Raw genomic sequence first — 25853 nt, 5'->3', positions numbered from 1 at the left:
AACTCAAGGACAGATGTCAAAAGCTTGGTAAACAAAATGAGATGCGTGGTGTGGCTTCAGGAGAGGGGTGTGGAAAACCATTCCAGATCTTGAGCCCCAAGCATTCATGTCGCAATCACACTTAGGAAGAAAAAGTCCAGAAATGGAAGAACTCAGATCAGAGGGCTGTGCGGATCAAGGAAGGTTACAGAGGTGGAGAGAGATGGCGCCTTTGATGGATTTCAACACAAGTTATGGAGGGGGAAAGAGAAGATTTACCAGTATGTTGTCTGGATTGGGAAACAAGTCTTATGAAGTTAGCAGAGCTGGGACTTTTCTCTTTGGAACGTAGAAGGATGAGAGGAGACTTGATAGATTCTGAGAGGCACAGATAATACGGACAGCCATCGTCTTTTTCCCGGGGCAGAAATAGCAAACACCAGAGGACGTGTACAAAGTGAAGGGAGAGAAGTTTATGGAAGACATCAGGGTTTTTTTTTTAAACACACACAGAATAGTGGGTGCCTGGAATGCCTTGCTGGGATGGACATTTGGAGACGTGGATGTAAGCAAAATGGAGGGTTACGGAGTAGGAATGGTTTAGATTTTTTTTTGGCACAACATCAAGGGGCAAAGGGCCTGTATTGTCCCAAGTAACTGGTGTCCTTTCGCACACAGTTCTATCCTGACCCTTCTGCCAGCACGACCACTTCTACCTAACTCTTCTACCTCACTCACTGTTCATCTGGGAGGTTCTAAGTGCTGTATCATCTGTCCCACATTCCAGCCACCCTCTGGGGTAAAAAACCTCCCTCAGAGGCCCTCTCCTCATCTTGAATACATACCCTCTCGTCAATGGCACACTGCCACGCATTGAGCTCCCTCGCCGTCCGTCCCACTGCGCGGAGCTCCCTCGCAGCCTCTCCCACGGCACAAAGCTCCCTCGTCCCCCTTTCTAACAACGCGGAGCTCCCTCGCCTCCCCTTTCTAACAGCGCGGAGCTCCCTCGCCCCCCTTTCTAACAGCGCGGAGCTCCCTCGCCCCCCTTTCTAACAGCGCGGAGCTCCCTCGCCCCCCTTTCTAACAGCGCGGAGCTCCCTCGCCCCCCTTTCTAACAGCGCGGAGCTCCCTCGCCCCCCTTTCTAACAGCGCGGAGCTCCCTCGCCCCCCTTTCTAACAGCGCGGAGCTCCCTCGCCCCCCTTTCTAACAGCGCGGAGCTCCCTCGCCCCCCTTTCTAACAGCGCGGAGCTCCCTCGCCCCCCTTTCTAACAGCGCGGAGCTCCCTCGCCCCCCTTTCTAACAGCGCGGAGCACCCTCGCCCCCCTTTCTAACAGCGCGGAGCTCCCTCGCCCCCCTTTCTAACAGCGCGGAGCTCCCTCCCCCCACCTCCCACGGTGCGGAGCTCCCTCGCCCCACCTCCCACGGTGCGGAGCTCCCTCGCCCCACCTCCCACGGTGCGGAGCTCCCTCGCCCCACCTCCCACGGTGCGGAGCTCCCTCGCCCCACCTCTCACGGTGCGGAGCTCCCTCGCCTCACCTCCCACGTTGAGGAACTCCCTCGCCCCACCTCCCACGGTGCGGAGCTCCCTCGCCTCCCTTCCAATAGCGCGGAGGTCCCTCGCCCCCCCTTCCAACAGCACGGAGTTCCCTCACCCCACCTCCCACGGTGCGGAGCTCCCTCGCCTCCCTTCCAATAGCGCGGAGGTCCTCGCCCCCCCCCCCTTCCCTCACCCCACCTCCCACGGTGCGGAGCTCCCTCGCCTCCCTTTCAATAGTGCGGAGCTCCCTCGCCACCCCTCCCACTGCGCGGGGCACCCTCGCCCCCCTTCCAACAGCATGGAGCTCCCTCGCCCCACCTCCCACGGCGCGGGGCTCCCTCACGAATGTCATCAGGCCCCGCCTGCCTCATTAACATAATTTACGCGGCAGCGGTGGCGAGGGGCGGGAACGCGCGGGACTCACCGGCCCAGCAGCAGCAGCAACAACAGCGCGAGCCCGGCGGCCGCCAGCGACAGCGCGCCCAGCATCAGCACCATGGTCCCGGCCGCCGGCGGGTCAGGGACCGCCGGACGTGACACGAACCGCCGGACGTGACCTCATCCGGCCCGGCCGGAAACGGCGGCGTCGGGACATAGGGGCGGGGCCCAGCCATGACGCTCGCGTCGACGCGAATGACGTCATCCGGTCTCTGGGGCGGGCACGGCCGTGGACTCGAGTGGTCAGCAGCCCGTGTGCTCTGAGCCGCAGGGTCCGCCGCCGCCTCCCCGAGATGCCCTTTTCCTGCGGGCCAGGCAGGACAGCATCGGGCAGAGGCAGCGACCGGGGCCGGGGTTCGAACCGTTACCAAACAGATGTCCACTTTAATGCCACCTGGTTGGAGGATGAGGTGCTGTTCTTCCAATTTGTTGGTGGTTTCAGTCAGGCAGTGCATGAGCCAGACATGACAGAAAGGGAAATGAAATAGGTGGCCAGTGGGAGATCCATGCTATTGCAGCAGACAAAGCTGAGGGTCTCAACAAAGTGATCATCCAGTCTCTCCAATGGAGGAGAGCACAACAGGGCTGGGAACCAGGGTGCAGGCTGACCACAAGGTGCCTGTGGGTGCCGGAGATTCTTTACCCCATAACTGCACAGGATTCCCCGGAGCTCAAGGAAGGTAAATCAACCACTGATAACTGGATCCCACCCCAGAGTGTGGCTGAGGGGTAGATTTGGAAGGAGTGGTGGCATAATTATCAATGATGGTTCATGTTTGGCCTGTTTCCATGCCAGCCTGATCTGTGGGTGCACCATCCCTGATCACCCATGGGGACAGTGTCTTTGTGCACCCTGCAGTCTCCAGGATCCAGGAACAACCTGTAATCAGTGGTACAGATGCCAATAAACACACAATAAATACTTCCAGAAGGTTCTTTATTTGACAGCCACTGTTGTGAACAGGTTGACATTTCAGAAGGAGCTCAGTTACACAGTGACAGACCTGTCCCCAACAGTACTGTACCCCCGTGTTAAACAGTGACACACCCGTCCCCACCAGTACTGTATCCCGGAGTTACACAGGGACAGACCTGTCTCCACCAGTACTGTACCCTGGTGTTACACAGTGACAGACTCTCCCCACCATGGAGGAAGTGACAGAGGGAGTGGAGGATCTCAGTCATGGAGGCAGTGTGGGAGCAGAATGACACTTGGCAAGATGCAGAGTAACTATGGAGGGTGGGAGCGAGTGAGAGAGGGAGTGAATGAGGGAGGAAGGGAGCGAGAGGAAGTGACAGCAGGGGAGTGAGGGAGGGGAGGAAGTGACAAAGGAAGTCAATTTGACTGGGCATGGGAGCGATGGAGCAGGGTGTGAGGTAGGGAGAGAGGGAGCAAGAATGAGTGAGTGTCAGCAAGGGAGAGTGGGAGTGAATGGGGGAGATTGTGGAGTGGGAAGGGAAGGAGGAGTCAGTGAACACCTTCTTTACCCGGCCTGCGGTAACCCCTCGTCTCGCAGAGCCTCCCAGTCGAAGTCGGCGAGGTACAGTGCGGGGGGTGGGAGGTGGCCAGGGTCCGGAGCCTCGATGGGCAGCTGTTGCAGGAGCTCGGGGTCAAAGGAGAGGCCGCGGAAGAAGCGGTGCTCGCTGAAGACATCGAGACGGTGCAGGCGGCGCTGGGGTTCCTCACAGAGCAGCTGCAAAGCATGCAGAGGGGGTGGGGGTGAGGGGGTGCCTAGACCGAACATCCCCCTCCCATAACCCACCCCATTCTACCCCCGATTCCCCCTTGCTCTGCTACCCAATCCCTCAACCCCATACACCTTCCCCCACCAACCCCAGCCCATCACATCCCCACCCCACAGTCATGAACACCCCTGCTCCATAAACCCCACTACCTCCCCGTCTACTTGCCCACCCCTTAACCCCACCAACCTCCCTTTCACATCCCACCCCACAAAACCCCCTTCTCCACCCCGAACACCCTCCTCACTAAATCCCCTTACCACAGCCCTGATCACCCCCTCCCCATCACCCCATACCACCCTAAAACCACACTCGGAGTGGGATCTAGGAGGGGTGTTAACCTCGGGGGCAGGTGTATACCTCAGAGAGAAGGAAGCCCAGGCTCTGACTGACGACCGGTGGGGGGTCCACACGGGTACGTTCTAGTTTGCTCAACATCAAGGTGTGGTCAACCTCAGGGTCCACAGGATACTGGGGGTGTGGGGGGAGGGAGAGGAGAGAGAGGGGTAGGGGAGAGAGGAGTGGCAGAGGAGGGGAGTGGGGAGGGAGAGAGGAAGTGGGAGCAGGGAGTGGAAGAAGGAAACCCAGAGAGACATTAGAGCAGCAAGACCAAGTCCCCACCAGTCCTTACCCCACCAAGTCTCCCGTGTCCTGGTGATCCTGGCTAGCACCCAGGAAAGGGTGGACCAGAGCTGTCCAGAGAATATTGACAGGAAGGGGAAATCGATTGGAGAGGGGGAACGGTCAGGGGAAGGGTGAATTGAAGGGGACAGGGATGTGTCAGGGAGGGGACAGATGGAACGGTCAGAGGGATAGATCAGTGAGGAGAGATGTGGGGGTCTATTGGACAGACTGGGAGTCTTCAGCGGGAGGAGAGGTACAGATGACAATTCAGGGTCCTCGCTGCTAGTGGTGGATGGTTGACAGTGAGGCTGACCTGGGTCCAGGAAGAGCTGCCTTCCCCCATCTCCCCCACCCTAATATTAACCCAGTTGCGGCCGCCCCTCCCCACCATCAGTACCTTGCCAGCGACCAGCGTGTAGAGGAGTACTCCAAGGGACCACCAGTCAGCTGAGTGGTTGTAGGGGGAGCCCCTCAACACTTCAGGAGCTGTGAACGGAACCGGATCACACATCAGAAGTGAACCCAGAGTGTGGGAGAGCAGGGCTGAGAGGTCAGTGGAAAAATCCAGCAAAATCTATCCCCAGACAGTCCCTTCCATCCCTGCACTCCTTGTCCCTGCACCTCTCGACAAAAACCCCCCAGACCCTGTCCCACCACGAGCCCAGAGAACAGCCATCCCCAGCTCACCCATGTACTGCATGGTTCCACAGATAGTGAGGGCCCTCTCTCCATACTGTAATCTGCGTGACAGTCCAAAATCCGTCAACATGATGTGGCCTGGGAGAAGGAGAATGAGTGAGACAGAGAGAAGTTGGGAGAGGAAGGGGAGAGGGGTGACAGGGATGTGGGATAAGGGAGGATGGCAGAGAGGGAAAGAGGAAGAGGGGAGGGCAGAAAGGTAGAAGGGAGTGGAGGGGGATGGAGTGGGGTTGGGGTTGGAGAAGGAGAGGGAGAGGTTGTAGAAGTGGGAGGGAGGGGGAGTCAGGTAAGGGGGAGAGGGAGTTGGAGAAGTAGGAGGGAGGGGATCCAGAGTCAACCTCTATCTTACCTCGCTCATTGAGAAGAACATTTTCCATCTGTATGAAACAAAAGTTAACAGCTGATTCATGCAAGAAGGGGGGTATCCACCAGGGGAGGGGAAGGGGAAATCCACAGGGTGGGGGCTACATTAATACCTCCGGCTTTGTCCTCAGGACGTCCCCATCTCACGGGACCCCGATCTGCACCCTGGCCTGGTGAACGGATTTGGGGGTTAGTGGACACCGACCCCCTCCAGCCACCCCTCATCTCCGGTGTTGGTGGGACAGTAGCAGTGAGCTAACCGGACTGAGCCTGTACCCCCATCATCAAACTCCTCCCCCTACTCGCCCGGTTGTGGCAATGCCCTGGCTCCAACACCTCAGCATCCACCTCCCCAACTTCAAGCCACCCACCCATCTCTGTCCTAAATCTGCTCCCCCGAATCTTCAGACTGTGTCCTCTCGTTTTAGTTTCCCCGGCCAGCTCAAAAAGCCTTCCTACATCTATCCTAAACATACCCTTCATAATCCTATATGTTTCTATAAGATCTCTCATTCTTCTGAACTCGAGCGAATACAATCCTAGACGATTTAATCTTTCATCATAAGTCAACCCCTTCATCCCAGGGATCAACCTAGTAAACCTCCTCTGGACCGTCTCCAAAGCCAGTATATGGAAACCAGAACTGGACACAGTACTCCAGGTGCGGTCTCACCATTACCTTATACAGTTGCAACATTACCTCCCTACTCCTGAATTCAATTCCTCTAGCGATGAAGGCCAACATTCCATTTGCCTTCTTAATAACCTGCTGCACCTGCAACCTAACTTTTTGCGATTCATGCACAAGCACTCCCAAGTCCCTCTGCACAACAGCATGCTGTAGTTTTTCACCCTTTAAAATATATACAGCTCTTTTATTTTTCTTGCCAGTGGATAACCTCACACTTACTTACATTGTACTCCATCTGCCAGACCTTTCCCCACTCATCCAGCTTAACTCTATCCCTCTGCAGACTCTCCACATCCTCATTACAATTTGCTCTTCCACTCAATTTGGTGTCATCCGCAAACTTGGCTGCACCACATTTTGTCCCCTCCTCCAAGTCATCAATGTAAATGATGAACAGTTGTGGGCCAAACACTGACCCCTGCGGCACCCCACTTACCACTCTCTGCCAACCTGAAAAACTCCCATTTATCCCGACTCTCTGCCTCCTGTCAGACAACCAATTTTCAATCCAGGCCAATAGACTTCCCCAGACTCCACTTTCCTGTAACTTACTGAGAAGTCTCTTGTGCGGCACCTTATCAAACACTTTCTGGAAATCCAAATATACAACATCAACCTGTTCCCCTCTATCCACCGCACCCATTATATCCTCAAAGAATCCTAACAAATTTGTCAAACAAGATCTTCCCTTTCTAAAACCATGCTGTGTCTGCCTGATTGAACCCTTGCGTTCCAAAAGTTTCACTATTTCATCTTTAATGATGGCTTCAAGCATTTTTCCAACCACAGATGTCAAGCTAATTGGCCGATAATTTCCAGTCTTCTGCCTACATCCCTTCTTAAAAAGTGGCGTGACATTTGCTGTCTTCCAGTCTGCCGGGACCTGCCCAGAATCCAAGGAATTTTGGTCTATGACCACCAATGCATCAACTATAACTTCTGCCATTTCCTTCAGAACCCTTGGATGCATATCATCAGGATCAGGCGATTGTCTGGCTTTAGTCCCATTAGTTTCTCCATCACTACTTCCTTTGTAACAACTATTTTATCAAGGCCCTCCTCAACATTCGCATCCTTAACTCTGCACTTGGGCATGCTGGACATGTCTTCCACCGTGAAGACTGACACAAAATATTTGTTTAATGTCTCGGCCATTTCCTCATTTTTTGCTACCAGTTTTCCTTTCTCATCCTCCAAGGGTCCTATGTTAACTCTGGCCACCCTCTTCCGTTTTATATATTTATAAATTTTTTTACTTTGTTTTTATATTTTGTGCCAATTTACTTTCATAATCCTTTTTCCCATTTCTTATTACCCGCTTTTTAACCCCTTGTTGTCTCTTAAAGTTTTCCCAATCTTCCAGTTTCCCACTGCTCTTTGCAGCTTTGTACACCTGCGCCTTCAATTTTATACTCTCCTTTATTCCCTCCCTTGCTGCCCTTTTTCCTGACCGGAATCTATTTTTGTTGAGCATTACAAAATATTTCTTTGAAAATCTTCCACTGTTCCTCAACTGTTTCATCAATTAGCCTGTGCTCCCAATCCACTCTGCCCAATTCCTCCCTCATCCTTTGGTAGTCACCCCTGTTTAAGCATAAAATATTAGTTTTAGGTCTATTTCCCCTTCCATCTGAATGAGAAATTCAATCATACTATGATCGCTATTTCCCAGATGGTCTCTGACTATTACATCATTTACTCTATCTATCTCATTGCACAACACTAGATCCAGGAGAGCATTTTCTCTTGTGGGTTCCTTAACATGCTGTTCAAGAAAGCTATCGCGGTTGCATTCTATGAAGTCCTCTTCCAGACTCCCATGACCAACTTGATTTTCCCAATCTATGTGGAAGTTAAAGTCCCCCATGACTACTGCCATATCATTATTACATGCCTCACTTATCTCTCTATTTATTTCCTGTGCCACTAAATTATTGTTATTTGGTGGGCAATAGATAACACCCACCAATAATTTTTTCCCTTTGTTATTCTTTATCTCTACCCAAATGGACTCAACATTATGCTCTTTAGATCTTATATCATTCCTCACTACTGCCTGGAGCTCATCTTTGATTAAGAGTGCAACTCCACCTCCCTTACCATCCTGTCTATCTCTTTGCACCACCTGATACCCTTGAAAGTTTAATTCCCATTTAGGGTCACCTTGTAGCCATGTTTCCGTGATGGCTACCAAATCATAGGCATGGGTACCGATTTGCGCCTCAAGTTCACTAACCTTATTTCTAATACTCCAGGCATTCAGATAAAGTGCCCTTATGCTCTTTGTCCTTTTATTATCTAGTGACTTCTGTAACCTTTTCTTTTGATTTTTCTGCCCACTATTTTTCTTCGTAATTTTCTTAACACTATCATTGACCCGAAAACTCACTGCACCATCTGATTTTTTACTTTCTCCTCCCATCATTACTTTTCCTATTTTACTTTTCCTGGCCATTACTTTATCTTCTCCTTTTTCCCTATCACTCTGGTTCCCATACCCCTGCCAAATTAGTTTAAACCTTGCCCCACTGCTGTACCAAACATACTTGCCAAAATGTTGACACCTTTTGGATTTAGGTGCAACCCGTCCTTCTTGTAAAGATCATGCCTTCCCCAAAAGAGATCCCAATGATCCAAGAAGCCAAATCCTTGCCTTGTACACCAGCACCTCAGCCACACGTTCATTTTCCTTATCCTTACATTCTTTTCATCACTTGGATTTGGAACAGGTAGTAATCCCGAGATCACCACCCTAGCGTTCCTGTCTTTCAACTTTCGTCCCAGTTCACTGTAATCCCTTTTCATTACCTCCTCCCTTTTCTTGTCAATGTCGTTTGTACCCACATCTACCAAGACATCAGGCTGCTCTCCCTCTCCTCTCAAAATATTTTGGACCCGATTTGTGATATCTCGTACCCTTGCACCAGAGAGGCAGCACACCATGCGGGTATACTTATCTGGCTCACAGAACCTCCTGTCTGTACCCCTGACAATGGAGTCCCCAATAACTACTGCATTTCTCCTTTTCCTTTTCTTTTGCACCACTCTGCCAGGCTCATTGCCATTGACCTGGAGTAGTTTGTGGTCAGGGGGAGATGGAGAACTGTCTGGGCTATCAGTCAGCACTAAATGTCTTGAGCCCTTCCCTTGGCTGAACTGTGACACTACAGCTGGCCATTGACCCATGGCCTCCCCAGCCATCACGTGGCTCCTGGCGGAGAGTGGGGGAGGGGCCCTAGCGGAGGAGATGGAGGGCATCCCCGGCAGAGGGAGCCACTTAGCAGAAGGGGAGCCCCTGGTACTGGACATGCATGTACAGAACCCACACCCTCAAACAGCGTGGATGGAACCCCTCCTCCTACCTTTACGTCACGGTGAATAATTCCAGAATCGTGTAGGAATCCTGTAGAAGCAAATGGCGAAATGTTAGCAGAGACAACCCCTTACAGCTGCATTGTGGGAAGATGCACACAGCAAGATCCCACAAAACACAATAAGGTCATTTCACAGATGACCACTGATCTCAGAACACTGGGGAGACTCAATCAACCAACGTGGTCGTCAGTCACCTCCTGAAGCACCAGTGATTCCTCAATAACCCCCTCCCACCATGGCATGGAGCTCCCTCACTACCGCCCCCCACAGGATGGGGCTCCCTCACTGCCCCCCCACAGCGCAGAGCTCCCTCACCACCCCCCCCCCCCCCACAGCGCAGAGCTCCCTCACCACCCCTCCATGGCATGGAGGTCCCTCAGCATCCCCCCACAGTGCAGAGCTCTCTCACCGCCCCACCACAGCACGGAGCTCCCTCACCATTTCCCCCCCCACCACAGCGCAGAGCTCCCTCAATGCCCTTGCCTACACACTCACCTATGATTGAGCCCAGCTCTGCTGCAAACACCCGCATCCTGCTCTCTGGCAAGGGTTTGCTTTCGACCCAGAGTCGGTGAAGATCCCCCGCTCCTTGGTAATCACACTCTGCAGGGAGAAGGCCATCAGTGTGAGTGAGGCCTACTGCAAACATCAACCTGGGGCCCACAGGAGGGAGAAGGCTGGGACCCATGGGTTTGAGGAAGGCCAGAACAACCCAGGACCTGTTGGTGGGGAGAAATCAGGAGCTCAGGATTGCAGAGGCCAGAAAAAAACTCTGGGCCTGTTAGTGGGGAGAAGGCTGGGGGCCCTGGGTGGGAAGAAGGCCTGATCAACCCAGGGCCCTGGATCCCAGCTGATATGCTGCCCCAACTCCTGTTCTGCCACTTCCCCACAACCTGATCCACAACCCGTACCTGAACGACTGCTTCACTACAGACGTTAAGCTAACTAATTGACCACTGAACAACAAATGTTTTCCAAAAGGTTTGCTTCCTGAAAATAAACCTGGGGATTGTGATGTACAACTTGAGGCTGGAGCACAAAGATCATTTCAATTTTACTATATCACGTGGGCAGCGCGGTTGGCACGACACCTTTACATCGTCAATAATCAGGGGTACAACATAGAACTTCTCCAGTATTACACCATCTCCTCAATATATGGAAGAAGATTCATGTAGAAAGAAATAAAATAAATTACCAAATACCAAAACTAATATTGACGCAAAATAAGCTACTCCCTTTTACAATAGACAACCTTGCCTTTAGAAAATGGGAAAAAAAAGGGATTAAAAGAATAGAAAATTGTTTTTCAGGAAGTAGATTCTTATCCTTTGAACAAATGAGAGATAAGTACAATATAACGGGAGATACAGCGCTGGCATATTACCAACTGAGATCCTACTTGAAAGATAAATTAGGAAGCAACTTGAGTTTACCAGAGGGAAGTAACCTTGAATATGTGATTACAGATACAATGTTAATCAAAAGATTTATAAAAAATATGTATATTAAACTGCAAGAAAAGGAAAATGAGGAAACAAATGGTAAAACTAAACAAAAATGGGAACAAGATTTAAATATAAAGATAAAAAAGGAAACATGGGAGAAGTTATGCTCTGGAACGATGAGAAATACAATAAATACGAGGCTGCGTATGATACAATATAATTGGTTACACAGACTATACATTACACCGCAAAAGTTAAATAAATGGGACCCAACAGTATCTGATAGATGTTTTCGATGTAAAAAAGAAAGGGGAACAACAATTCATGCAATCTGGACATGTGAGAGAGTAGAAAAATTTTGGGATGATCTCAATCAGATATTAAATAAAATAACAGAAAACAATATACCAAAGAATCCAGAGATCTTTCTCCTAAGTAACATAAAAAATAAAGAATTTGGAATTGACTTGGAGGATGCACAAAAAAGATTTGTTAAGATAGCCCTAGCTGTAGCAAAAAAATGTATTATGTCAACCTGGAAATTGGAAGATAATTTGAAAATACAACAATGGTATATAGAAATGAATAAATGTATTCCATTAGAAAAAATAACATATAGTTTAAGAAATAATATTGAAATATTCGAACAAGTATGGGAGCCTTACATTAAATACAATAGCGAAAACCTACCGGGAACAAACATTACCTAAGTTGATGGAAGGAGAAGAGAAGAAAAGAATGGACTCAGTAGAATTTCTGGTGTATTTTTGTTGAATGACAACATTGTCTAACTGAATTAATGCAACCTAGATTGTATAACTAAAATGGATGAGAGGGGGGGGGGATGGGGGGGTGGCTTGGGAGGAGGGAGGGGGGAGGGAGAAAAAGTCACTGTAAATGTGTGGAAAAGAAAAAGTGTATATCATGGCTATTGTGATTTATGGTGTGAAAAATAAAAAATTTAAAAAAAAAAAAAAAAAAAAATCAGGGATCAAATCCTATGCTGTCTGTAAGGAGTTTGTACCTTCTCTGGGGTCTCCAGTTTCCTCTCACCCTTCAAAATGTTTTGGGCATTGTAGGTTAATTGGGTAGAATTGGGCATCATGGGCCGAAAGGGCCTGTTACCAGGCTGAACATCTACATTTAAACATTTTGTTATTAAATTGAAGTTGGAGAACATGCTCCTTCTCTTCTCACCATATCACTGGGGCTGCAAATGGTACTAACTTCAGAGTACCTCACGGCCAAGCTCTCAGGCTGACTGCACTATTGCTCAACAAACATGGGGAGCCCAGGGTTTGTCTTGGTCACCAATTTTCCAACTGAAGTAGAGCTCATAGGCTTTCTCAATAAGTGCAGTCATGCTGCATCTTTGAGCCTTAAGCGTCGACTCATCACAAATGTAAGATAAGGTCTCACAGCTGTTGCGACATTGACGAGACATTTCTGCTGCATTGAATCTTCCTGAATAACTGGGATTGTTAAGTCCACTCACTCTGCTATTGGCTGGAGAACAAGTGCATCAATGTGCGTTCAATCGATCTCAATGTCATGCACAGCCTCTGTATAGGTGAGCTGCCTTTATAGCCTGTCAGCATCCGACCTGATTTGCATACCCAGATCTATGGCATTTGCATAGCACCTGCATTGTTTGAAATGAACAAAACAGGAAATCACAAAAATAGGTTATATCTAAAAAAAAAGGTAGATGATGGGAAAATGCTGTCCAACATCTATAATACACCCAAAAGTGTTCAGGAAGCAAATTCCTTGTTGTCCAGCGTCAGCCTAATTAAACAGGAGAGTCTGCTCATGCTGGGGTTGAGTGCAGTACATCAACGTGCTGGAGAATCTCAGCAGGTCGCGCAGCATCCATGGGAGGTAAACGGCAGTCAACTCTTCCGGCCTGAGCTCTTCCCCAGGAATGTTTTGCCTCAGAATCTTTATCCCTCCGTGAGTCAAAAGTACGAGCCCATGGTTTTTAATATCATAATTGATAATTCATTACGTTCCTTAGATCGTACACAGTTTAAGCTGCTTGTAGGTTTCAGTGCCTGGACACACTCCTCCTCCCTCCATCGGGGAGACTGTGACAACACGCCCTCACAGGTTTGAAGCCAGTTTCTTCCGCACAGCTATCAGATTCCTGAATGACCCCCACCACAGTGACCTCACACTGCCCTGGCTTGGAGCTGATTGATCTTTTACGTTGAAATCCCGCACTTTGTAAATGGTGCTTTTTATACGGCTGGGTGAATGCTTGAGATAACCTGTCTTTTCTTGTACTTTGTCCACCAACTTAGCATGTTTGGCCGCATCCACTTCAACAAATGCTGCATCCTCCATGACATTAGAGTTATTTATTTGCAGGTGGAAAACCAGAAGGTATCTGTTGTGATATTGCCTGGAATTACTGTGAAAAATAATCTTTATATTGAGCTGTAGACCTACCATTTCTTCAACTCCCTCCTCCTCCTCCTCCTCACTAAACTCCAGTTTTTCTTCAGGGCTTTCAGCTTCAGTAACTCCAGCCCCTAGGTCTTCTGCCTCCACCAGTTTAACCTGTCTTCCCACTGACCCCCCCACCCCCCCCCACCAACCACAGGTCCTAGGCGGGCCCCTCCCCCAGAGAGAAAAACACTCAGGAAAGTGCACATGTGCATAGAGGGTCGCGCTCACTACCGCTCCAGTCTCCGTGGAAGAGGATGTCTTGGCATTAGCATCATCTCTTAGAAAACATTTATACGATTAGAAAATTATTGTAAAAACGGGCTTTTCATTAATCTGTTGGGCGATATTTTCCCTTGTCTCTCGCCTACGCCATCACACCATGCGCGACCCGCCCCCTCCCCCACCCCGGTTGAGATTACCTGACTGTCTGCTTGCAGAGAACCCTTCTCACTGGTGAGAATGAGCACATTTAAGTTCTTGGGAGTCACTATCTTGGAGGATTTTTCCTGGACCCAACACACTAATGGCATTGTGAAGAAAGCACGTCAGCGCCTCTACTTCCTCAGGAGTTTACGGAGGTTTGATATGACACCAGAAACCCTGGCAAATTTCTATAGAGGTGTGGGAGAAAGTGTGCTGACTGGCTGCATCACGGTCTAGTATGAGGACACCAATACCCCTGAGCGGAAAACCCTGCAAAAGGGGATAGTCCAGGACATCACAGGTAAAACCCTCCCCACAATTGAGAACATCTACAGGGAACGCTGCCATCGAAGAGCAGCAGCAATCATCAAGGACCCACCCCACCCAGCACACACTCTGTTCTCGGTACTCCCATCAGGAAAGAGCTATTGGTATCACAAGACTCACACCACCAGGTTCAGGAACAGCTGCTCCTCCTCCACCATCAGACTCCTCAACAACAGACTCAATCAGGGACCATTTAAGGATGCTGTATTGATTTTTTTTTTCCTCTCTGTATTCCAGTCAGTTTGTTCACTTTTCTTTATTTGTTTACATGTGTACATTGAGTAAAGATCTTTTGCACTGCCAATTAGTGGTAATTCTGCCTGGCCCGCAGGATAAAGATATCACGTCTGACAATAAATCTGAAATCTGAATCTGCACTCGGTATAAAAGCCTTCAGGCAGACAGAGGCTTTTCCAGTCTCGATATTTAGTGAAGTCCTCAAGTCTTCCTACACCTGCACCCTCTCCTGGGTTTTAAATATCTCCCTTTGCTCCTGCCATCCCAGTGGAGCAGTGACCCCACGTGATCCAATGAAGTTCCAGAACACAGTCTGTCAGGTGGTGAGGTAGGAGGAGCAGGAGGGGTCGCTATTCTAGGGACCGGCAACTAAAGTACACAGACAGCAGCACAAAACCACGCCAGTGGCCACAACACGCCCATGAACTCACTAATCAGGAGCAGGTGTGAAGTCTGCCAACATTCCAGTAATCCCTGCACAAAGGGATGGACAACGTTCTTCTGGGGAGAAGAAGAAGAAAGCATGTCCACAACCTGGTCCCAAGGCAGAGAAGGGGGCAGGCGAGGGGGGTGGGGAGAGACACTGGGGTGAAGCAGCAGCAGGATCTTTGGGTGGGATATGGTGCAGATTGGAGCAAGGGGTGGGTGGGGAGGGGGGGTGGGATTCACAGGACAGCTTGTTCCCAACCAATTGACACTTCATCTCCTGGCCTGTCATGGGCCACATCATAAAGCCCCACAACTCCCCCCACCCCACTCCCGGACACCCACCATTCCCCCAATCCAATAGCTGGCATCATTCCAAGTGATTGGCTCCCATTTGAAGAGGGGGGAGTGCTGGGGGAAGGAGAAAGAGGAGAGTGGCCCAGATTAGGGGTTCCTGGGGGTGGGGGAGCAGGGTTCCGAGGCCACTTGGTCTGCTCCTGCTTCTTAATGGGTTGAGGTACGAATAACTCAGACACAAAATTGGTTCCTAACAAGGTTGGCATGGCCAGTGACCCAAGTTCAAATCCCGCACTGTCTGTAAGGAGTTTGTACATTCTCCCCGTGTCTGCGTGGAATTTCCCCGGGGACTCTGGTTTCCTCCTACCCTTCAAAACATATCAGTGGTGTAGGTTAATTGGGTGTAATTGAGCGGCATGGACTCGTATGCCGAAATGGCCTGCTACCAGGCTGTATGTCTAAAATTTATAATTCACGTGAATTTTGTGTTTGTTCACATGGGTAAGGGTGATGGGGTGGGGGAGGGCAGATATTCGTACCTGGATGACAACCCCATCTTTGCACTGTTGCAGGATCCCCTGCCGTATGACCTCCACTTTCAACATCACCTGAGGACAGTAACAAAGGGGCTCAATCAGGGGCACAGCAGGGATCTGTTTATCACAGTACATCCAACAGGCAAAGCAAGTACATGCAACAGGCAAAGCAAGTACATCCAACAGGCAAAGCAGGTGTTAACCAGGGTTACATCAAACCTCACCACTCATTCCCTCAGTTCTCCCTCCAACCACTGTGTTCGAGAGTTCAGTGTTGCTCACAACACATCCATCTCTTCCATGGACCTTGCAACGGGCAAGTTTGAGAAAGGCAAATTATCATAAGTGCCACAAAGCTTTGGCATGAAAATGAACAAGGCTGTTAATATTGGCTAAAGAAGTTTCACTCTGGGTCTGACCCCGGGAGTGTGAGATGGGACGGTGCGGAGGGAGCTTCACTCTGTGTATGACCCCAGGAGTGTGAGATGGGATGGTGCGGAGGGAGCTTCACTCTGGGTCTGACCCCAGGAGTGTGAGATGGGACGATGCAGAGGGAGCTTCACTCTGGCTCTGACCCCGGGAGTGTGAGATGGGATGGTGGGGTGGGAGCTTCACTCTGTGTATGATCCTAGGAGTGTGAGATAGGATGGTGCGGAGGGAGCTTCACTCTGTGTATGACACCAGGAGTGTGAGATGGGATGGTGCGGAGGGAGCTTTGACCTGTTACGATTAACCATTTCTTACCCATGTGCTTACTTACTTTCACTGCGTAAATCTTCTCATCCATCCTCTGACGGGCTTTTAGAATGGGTCCCAAGGAACCTTTTGCAATTATCTCGATGTCCTACAAAGGAGGCAAAGCATTCATTGATTGGGAGTTACCTGAGCCGAGCAGTGCAGGGACTACAACCACTCTGGGTCCAGTAGTCAGTGGTGAAACATGAAAGTCTGCAGACACATTGATCAAAGTGAAAACACAATGCTGGAGAAACTCTGCAGGTCAGTCCTTTATAGAGCAAAGCTAACGATGCAGAACCGCTTCAGGCCTGAACTCTTCATCAAGGTGTGAGCAAAATGTAGGCAGGCGCCTGAACCTTGATGAAGGGCTCAGGCCTGAAGCGTTTTTTTAATCTTTGCTCTGTAAAGGGCACGGTTTGACCAGCTGAGCTTCTCCAGCTTTGTGGTTTTAATTGGACCCAGTGGCCCAGATTCTATCATTTCTGTCCCATGTCACCTCCCAGCCTCTGTGCACCTCGTTCCGCCCCATACCTCATCACTTTTACTAATTACTATATGTACGCACGCAATACACGATACCACATGAAACTCTCCTATTTTTGTCCCCGGCTGCCCAATATCCCAATGCCATGACCGCTGGCTCTCACCCAGACCCTGGCCTCCCACCCATCCGATCTCCCGTCACAACAAATGACTCAAGTACTTACCGCAGTCAAAAGTAGTGAACATGTAATAGCTGACCACCTAACTTTTATCCTCAAAATTGATCCCCAAAATTCAACTATTATGCGAGTAGATACTGTACTGATGTGTTTGTTGTTACATACACAAGCACTACATACATCTGCACCACAATTCTTGTGTATTGCCCATCTCCCCTTCCCACTTTCAGTCCTTCTGTAGGCTTCTCACCTGACACACCAACCATCCATCTCCCTCCATGGATGCCACCCGACCCCCAGTTCACTGCTCCAGATCTTTGCTTTATCTCGTTAAATGGGAAGGTGTGGTGAATTACTGGGAGCTGCACTGTACACAGACTAAGCAAGGCAGCATTCAGGTCACATTTTAAAGTGCTAGCTTCAGGTGGGCATGCCCTTTCTGCAGGTGGCAGGGTGAGATGCTGTTCACTGGTGACCCAGCCGGCAACTACAATTAGTCTGCTCAAGAAAAATTCAATCTAGAATTGGAAATGCAGAGTATTTTCATTCACACTGACCAAGAACCATGAGAAATGTAGCTGGTCGCCTCATTACAGGAAGGATGTGGAAGCAGTGGAAAGGGTACAGGATGTTGTCTGGATTGGAGAACTTGTCCACTGAGGCAAGGATAATTAAGCTGGGGCTTTTCTCTTTGAAGTGACAATAGAGATCTAAAGAAAGCAGCCTCTATCCTCAAAAACCCCCACCACCCAGGCCATACCCCCTTCACATTGGGAAAAGTTACAGGAGCCTAAAGACGAGCACTCAGTGGCACAAGGACAGCTTCTTCCCCTCCATCATCAGAATCCTGAATGATCCATGAACCAAAGGCACTGCCTGACTGATCCATTTCCCCACTCAGCTCCACTGCCTGGCCTTCTCCCCATAACCTTTGATACTCTGGCTAATCAAGAACCTATCAATCTCTGCTTTAAATACACCCAATGACCCAGCCTCCAGAACCGCCTGTGGCAACAGATCCACCACCCTCTGGCTGAAGAAATTCCTCCGCATCTCAGTTCTAAGTGGACACCCTTCAATCGTGAAGTTGTGCCCTCTTGTCCTAGACTCTCCCACCGTGGGAAACAACCTTTCTCCATCAACTCTGTTCACACAGTTCAACATTCAAAATGTTACAAGATTCTACCCACCCCCCCCAATTCTCCTAAATTCCAACGAGTTCAGGCCAAGAGCCGTCAAACACTCCATATATGATATCCCTTTCATTCCTGAAACCACCCTCATGAACCTCTGAACCCTCTCCAATGTCAGTACATCCTTAAATGAGGAGCCCAAAACTGCTCACAATTCTCCAAGTGAGGATTCACCAGTGTCCAATAAAGCCTCACATTCCTGCTCTTATATTCTATTCCTCTTGAAGTGAAAGACTGAATTGCATTTGCCTTCTTCCTTGGGGTGACATCGTTGGCATAGCAGCTAGTGTAATGCTGTTAAAGCATCAGTGACCAGGGTTTGAATCCCACGCTCTCTGTCAGGAGTTGGCATGCTCTCCCCATGTCTGCGTGGGCTCGTTTCCTCCCACCCTTCAGGGATTGTAGGGTTTAGTTGGGTGACACAGGCTCATGGGACAAAAGGACCTGTCACTGTGGTGTATGTCTACATTTTCAATATATATTAAAAGTGTGGTCAGCAGGGATACGATGGGCCTGTTTCTGGGCTGCAGAACTCTATATCTGTTTTACTAGGGAAGTGCACAACCCCATTTAGCCAGATCATGGTGCAGAAATTAAGTTTGAAATCGTGACCTGGAACTCCTCGTCCAGATGCCGTGATCGGTAAGGGAACACGGGAAAGAAGAGGGAGACGGAGCGGGGAAAGTGCCAGCCAGTGCTTCTGGCCTCAGCACGACCCTCAGCCACTCTCGGTCGCTGCCCGACGCACTTTCCAGTCATCTGGAAGGTCCCTGAGCACCAGCTGGAGACTGATGCCCCCACTTTGGATAGTCTGCCCTTCCATTTGGAGACGAGCACCAGCGCACAGAACGGGTTACCGGCCTACATCAGAGAACGGGAGGGGGAGAGAGAGGTGAAAGGCGTCAGGGAACGGAGCCCACACTCAACAACGTCCCCTGGCTGATCAAAGATTGGCGGGTTCAGAGAAAGCTGTGGTTGGAATTGGGAGGGGTGCAGGATGGTGGTTCGGGGGGGGGGGTGAAGTTCGTGGGGAGGAGGGGCACAGAGGCTGGGAAGAGTGCAGGATGGGGTTCCCAATGCAGGTGAGCAAAGCGGAAAGAGGTGAAAAGTCAGGGGAGGGGAGGGAGAGGGAGAGGGGGGGGAAGGGAGAGGGTTACAGAACCACCGTTTCGCCCCCCCAAAGGTCTTTCTTTCTTTCCCCCCCCCCGGGGTTCTCTTCCCCGGACTCGCCACCCCCCCTCCCTGGGGTCCCTCTCTACCCCCTTCCCAGGGTCTGTCTCTCATCCCCCTCGTTGCCCTCCCTCCAGTACCCGGAACGCGCTCCGCTCATTTCCCATGGCCGGGAATCAGTCCGTCGCGTCCCCGTGGCCGCCTGGGATACTGGAGGACCGCTGCGCCGCCCCGTGGCCGCCTGGGATGCTGGAGGACCGCTGCGCCGCCCCGTGGCCGCCTGGGATGCTGGAGGACCGCTGCGCCGCCCCGTGGCCGCCTGGGATGCTGGAGGACCGCTGCGCCGCCCCGTGGCCGCCTGGGATGCTGGAGGACCGCTGCGCCGCCCCGTGGCCGCCTGGGATACTGGAGGACCGCTGCGCCGGCTTCTGCGCTCGGATTCCAAACTGTAGAATACTAACGTGGGCAAGTTCTCGGTGACCATGAGCGAAGCAACGTCCCCGTCTCCTCGTTACTGCCGGAGCGACTGCCCCAGACCCGCGGGGAGCGGAGACACATCACTGCTCCGCGGCGTCCAATCGCCCGGGTCTGATAGATTGTCCCATTCCGATTCGGGTTCATGGTCAGAGAGCCTGCAGGACAGCACATCCAACTCTGGCATCTCGGGCCAGGCACAATGACCACTTACTGGTGCTGGAAACAAATCAAAAAATGTCAACAACTGACCGCCAAAATAGAAAAATAATCAATAAAGTGCAAAGGTCGTGAACATAGCCCAGGGTATCACAGCCAAAACCCTCCCCACCATCGACAACATCGACAGGAAACACTGCCCGGAGAGCAGCAGCGATCATCAAGGGTCCCCACCACCCAGAACATCCTCTGTTCTCGCTGCTGCCATCAGTAAAGAGGTTTAGATGCCACAAGACTCCACCACCAGGTTCAGGAATAGCTACTCCCCCTCCACCATCAGACTCCTCAAAGGCAAACTCAATCAGGGACTCATTTACAGACTCTTACTTCTGCGCATTATTTAATCACAGAGTATTTATTTTCTGTTTTTGAGAAGTTCATTTGTTTCTCGTGTTGCAAACTTAGAAACATAGAAGATAGGAGCAGGAGTAGGTCATTCGACCCTTCGAGCCTGCTCCGCCATTCAACGAGATTTAGACAGATCATTAGCCGTCCCCGCCTTCTCTCCGTAACCTTTAATACCCTTATACTGAAGAAATATATCTAATCCCCTCTTAAATATATTTAATGAACCTGCCTCTACTGCCCTCTGTGGCAATGAATTCCACAGATTCACCACCCTCTGGGTCAAGAAATTCCTCCTCATCTCAGTCCTAAATGGTTTGCCTATTATCCTCAAACCATGGCCCCAGGTTCTGGATTTTCCCATCATTGGAAACATCCCATCTGCATCCATTCTGTCCAGTCCTGCCAGAATTTTATATGTCTCTATGAGATCACTCAATCTTCTAAACTCCAGCGAGTACAATCCCAATTTGCGCAATCTTTCCTCATAAGTCATTCCTGCCATTCCAGGTATCAGCCTGGTGAATGTTGGACTCTGGCTTTACCTTACTCTTAATTTAGTCTATGTGTGGTCTGAGTCCAGCGTGTTCTTTGAATGAAGTGATAGGAGAAGGTATTCGGTTCAACAGTCAATTTATTATACAGCACAAGAATAAAACTTAACAGAGCTCTGGGTCAGTCGTTAGTTCATAGGTCACCTGCACAGTGAGCTATTCCCCAAGACTGACTCCTATTGTCCAGTTGGCTTAGTTTATATAGATCAACCTTATCATACAGAACAAAAGTTGGCTTCCTTTGCTAGATTTCATTATCATACAGAACAAAAGTTGTCTTCCTTTGCTAGATCTTTTTGCATAAGGGTTATCACAAGTCATCTCCTGTTTTGCAGATATCTGGGATGCAGCGCTCCCATCTTAATCCTCCAGGCCAGACTATCCTGTTGTTTTCATCAGAAATTAATTCATCACCAGATATTTCTAATCACCATTCTGTTCCTGTCTGGCCAATTTCTGCTGTTCTCTTTAACACCTCCTCATGCCTTAATCTTCCTCCTAGACTGGTTTTCCATTCCCTTGGTTTCTTGCAGGCCATTCTTTGTTCTGGTCTGGCCTGTGTCTCCTGTGCTACTCACCACCTCCTTCAGTTGGAGCTTTCCTCCTAAATTGTTTTATGAATTTCCTCTCCCTGTATTTGGGAGCAGACCATTTTGCTCAGCCAACTTCGCTCCATGCTGTGATTGCCACTTAATCACATTCCTCTTTTTCCCTGAACCATGCAGTACATATCAACTTATTAATTAATCATTTCTTTCATAATGTTTTAACCCCTAGATTCCAACATGAATCGCCTCTGCACTCCCTCCATTCCAAGAACATCCTTCCTTAGATAAGGTGACCAAAACTGCACACAATACTCCACATGCTAACATGGACCAGGAGTAAGGCTGGTCGCCACTGGTATTGCATCCACGGAACACACGAGAGATGCATAGGCTGGGACAGGAGAGTGCAGGCAGTTGTGCTGGTGCAGGTGCAGGGTCGCGTGGGGAGGAGAGCAGGGGCATCACAGTCAATTGTGTGGTGGAGAACCAATGGGAAAGGGCAGGGGGACATTTTCTGGGAAGAGAGAAGGTGTTGTTGGAATAAAAAAGGTCGACACTATTTTTTGTGCTGAAGAAAGAGCAAGTGTGTTCTTTTAATTGTAGCATAGCCTTTCGTTTACAGAACCTACTTTCTTCCTGAGTACAGTTAGCAGTAAGTAGAAATTCTGCCTGGCCCGCAGAAAAACAATCTCAGGGTTGTATGTCATGTTGTCCATGTTCTTGGACAATAAATCTGATCTTTGAAATTGGCATTGAATTCCCCAATTTCAGATAGTTGCCCCATCCCTTTTTCTCTCATCTGCTCACCAAAGACTCTTGAAAATGTGAGAGATGAGTAAAACTGATAAAAATATGAAGATGAGGAAACTAATATAGATATATGTGTAATGAATAAAGCCAGTATGAATAGGATAAGAATAGATATTAGAATGTAGGAAGTAAAGTTAGTCTGAATAAGATATGGGTCTTCTAGCCCTAGACAGAATTAGCAAGTTCCTCATATGTAATTAGTAAGCCCTACAGTATTAGCAAGTTCTGCATATGAAGAGGTTGTAGCCCTGAGAGGGGGAAGGTGTGAATGAGAACAAAGGCAGGTTTGTGAATAAGGATAATGACATGATGGGACACGACAGGATACCCCTGGTCCTCCAAGTTCAAAGACAGCAGTAGGCAGACAGGATTGCCTAATGCCAAACTCATCCAGGAGGCAGAAAACTTCTACAGGTGGACCGTGATGTGCATTCTGACTGGTTGCATCAATGCCTGGTATGGAGGCACCAACTCTCAGGACAAGAATAAACTCCAGAGGGTTGTTAACTCAGCCTGCAACATCACAGGCACCAGACTTCACCCCATCAAGGACATCGACATGAGATGGTGTCTTAAAAAAAAGCAGCCTCTCTCCTCAGAGACCCCCACTGTGAGAGATAATAGAATATAGGAAGTAAAGCTAGTATTGAAATGAAAAAATGAAATAAGACTAGATTAGAGGAAGTTAAGTAAGTGCTGAGTAGGGATGAATTCCAATAAGATGAATTCTGATAAGAGGAGTGTGAGGAAGGGTTACTCAAGTATAGAATAAGGGTCTTATCTTTCTTTGGCTTGGCTTCGCGGACGAAGATTTATGGAGGGGGTAAAAAGTCCACGTCAGCTGCAGGCTCGTTTGTGGCTGACAAGTCCGATGCGGGACAGGCAGACACGATTGCAGCGGTTGCAGGGGAAAATTGGTTGGTTGGGGTTGGGTGTTGGGTTTTTCCTCCTTTGCCTTTTGTCAGTGAGGTGGGCTCTGCTATATAGAAAGAATTAGCAAGTTCTGCATTTAGTATTAGTAAGTCCTGGGGGTTGAGAGGTGTGAATAAGGACAAAGGCAGATTCATGAATTGGTTGTTTTTCAACTGAAAAACCTCACAAAGATAAGCGTATACAGAGCCGTTGTCATACCCACACTCCTGTTCGGCTCCGAATCATGGGTCCTCTACCGGCACCACCTACGGCTCCTAGAACGCTTCCACCAGCGTTGTCTCCGCTCCATCCTCAACATCCATTGGAGCGCTTACATCCCTAACGTCGAAGTACTCGAGATGGCAGAGGTCGACAGCATCGAGTCCACGCTGCTGAAGATCCAGCTGCGCTGGATGGGTCACGTCTCCAGAATGGAGGACCATCGCCTTCCCAAGATCGTGTTATATGGCGAGCTCTCCACTGGCCACTGTGACAGAGGTGCACCAAAGAAAAGGTACAAGGACTGCCTAAAGAAATCTCTTGGTGCCTGCCACATTGACCACCGCCAGTGGGCTGATAACGCCTCAAACCGTGCATCTTGGCGCCTCACAGTTTGGCGGGCAGCAACCTCCTTTGAAGAAGACCGCAGAGCCCACCTCACTGACAAAAGGCAAAGGAGGAAAAACCCAACACCCAACCCCAACCAACCAATTTTCCCCTGCAACCGCTGCAATCGTGTCTGCCTGTCCCGCATCGGACTTGTCAGCCACAAACGAGCCTGCAGCTGACGTGGACTTTTTACCCCCCCCATAAATCTTCGTCCGCGAAGCCAAGCCAAAGAAAAAAAAGATTCATGAATAAGGACAATGACATGATGGGACCCAGACAGGATTCCCCATGGTCTTTCAAGTTTTACAGAAACTGCAAATAGGCAGACAGAATTTACCAAATGCCAAACCAATCCAGGAAGCAGAAGAATGTTAAGGGGGGGGGGGGGGGAGGGTACCTCTACACTAAAATGAACTGTATAAAAGTTGGGTGAGCCCCAGTATGTGTGTGTATTCCCAGGGTAAGGGGAAGCACCCAACTTTGCACTGTTTTACAATAAATGTTCTTTGTTCTCATTTTTTGTCACGAGCGAAATCTGTGAAGGTACTTCTGTTTCTCACAGTGGTTTATATAAATATTCATACTATGATGCTCCTGCAAAACAAAAAATTTCTAGACTTGTTCATAACAATAAATTCTGATTCATCTTCAAATCAGCAGCAGGTTTAAACCCTCTCAACGACAAGTAACATTGTGAAAGTATTTCCCAAGTTGGGTGAGAAGATCCTGCCAAAATAAAGCACATCTTCAATATGCATTAAAGAGGCAATAACAAATGATTCACACTGGGGGAACAGGTCCCACACACTCACAGTGACCCTCACTGGGGGAACAGGTCCCACACACTCACAGTGACCCTCACTGGGGGGACGGGTCCCACACACTCACAGTGATCCTCACTGGGGGGACGGGTCCCACACACTCACAGTGATCCTCACTGGGGGGACGGGTCCCACACACTCACAGTGACCCTCACTGGGGGGACGGGTCCCACACACTCACAGTGATCCTCACTGGGGGGACGGGTCCCACACACTCACAGTGATCCTCACTGGGGGGACGGGTCCCACACACTCACAGTGACCCTCACTGGGGGACGGGTCCCACACACTCACAGTGACCCTCACTGGGGGGACGGGTCCCACACACTCACAGTGATCCTCACTGGGGGGACGGGCCCCACACACTCACAGTGACCCTCACTGGGGGGACGGGTCCCACACACTCACAGTGACCCTCACTGGGGGGACGGGTCCCACACACTCACAGTGACCCTCACTGGGGGGACGGGTCCCACACACTCACAGTGACCCTCACTGGGGGGACGGGTCCCACACACTCACAGTGACCCTCACTGGGGGGACGGGTCCCACACACTCACAGTGATCCTCACTGGGGGGACGGGTCCCACACACTCACAGTGATCCTCACTGGGGGGACGGGTCCCACACACTCACAGTGACCCTCACTGGGGGACGGGTCCCACACACTCACAGTGACCCTCACTGGGGGACGGGTCCCACACACTCACAGTGACCCTCACTGGGGGACGGGTCCCACACACTCACAGTGACCCTCACTGGGGGAACAGCCCCCCACACTCACAGTGACCCTCACTGGGGGAACGGTCCCACACACTCACAGTGACCCTCACTGGGGGACGGGTCCCACACACTCACAGTGACCCTCACTGGGGGACGGGTCCCACACACATACAGAAGTTTAAACATGAAGAACCCATGTGCACAAACACAAACATTGTTTTCAAAATGTGGTCTATCCTGTGGAGTTTGGGTTTGAGACGTGGACACAGAATTTCAGTCAGAACAACTCCCAGTGAGAAAGGAAAGCCTCCTGTCATGAAGAATTCTCCATTTACAAACCCACTTCAAAGAATGTTGGTGATTTATGAGAACAAAATCAAAAATCGATAAGCTTCCATCTTGGGTTAAACATTACCAGAGGTCGACAGGAAGGTTTAAACAAATTTGAACAAAGGTAGTTTAAACAAATATCCCAATACA

At 49.9% G+C, this 25853-nt stretch overlaps 2 protein-coding genes across 7 annotated transcripts in view; both read right to left on the bottom strand.

Moving 5' to 3' along the window:
- LOC138749452 (bridge-like lipid transfer protein family member 2) overlaps positions 1 to 2068 on the bottom strand; it is a 65057-nt gene extending 62989 nt beyond the window's left edge. The window contains 1 exon segment of the mRNA XM_069910795.1: positions 1942 to 2068. Coding sequence (XP_069766896.1) covers positions 1942 to 2015 — 74 coding nt within the window. The 5' untranslated portion in view covers positions 2016 to 2068.
- Positions 2069 to 2875: 807 nt separating this feature from the next.
- Positions 2876 to 19651, bottom strand: rskrb (ribosomal protein S6 kinase related b). Of its 6 annotated transcripts, none has more exons than XM_069910790.1 (12): positions 19499 to 19645; positions 18801 to 19049; positions 16356 to 16439; positions 15599 to 15667; positions 14768 to 14834; positions 9946 to 10053; positions 9438 to 9478; positions 5371 to 5398; positions 5010 to 5099; positions 4720 to 4808; positions 4059 to 4169; positions 2876 to 3649 (listed from the first exon to the last, which is right to left on the bottom strand). In XM_069910790.1, exons 1-12 carry the CDS (start codon positions 19523 to 19525, stop codon positions 3440 to 3442), a joined length of 1173 nt encoding a protein of 390 aa, XP_069766891.1. In that variant the 5' UTR covers positions 19526 to 19645; the 3' UTR covers positions 2876 to 3439. The 6 variants fall into 6 exon arrangements, with proteins under 6 accessions (XP_069766891.1, XP_069766890.1, XP_069766892.1 ...); XM_069910789.1 differs by having other exon boundaries at positions 14768 to 14837; positions 19499 to 19644; XM_069910791.1 differs by lacking the exon at positions 4059 to 4169 and having other exon boundaries at positions 14768 to 14837; positions 19499 to 19651.
- Positions 19652 to 25853: the final 6202 nt, after the last annotated feature.

This window comes from Narcine bancroftii, chromosome 14 (assembly GCF_036971445.1).
Source record: "Narcine bancroftii isolate sNarBan1 chromosome 14, sNarBan1.hap1, whole genome shotgun sequence".
Taxonomy (NCBI): domain Eukaryota; kingdom Metazoa; phylum Chordata; class Chondrichthyes; order Torpediniformes; family Narcinidae; genus Narcine; species Narcine bancroftii.
Note: the sequence above shows the minus strand (reverse complement) of the source record. Positions and strands in the feature narration are given on the sequence as shown.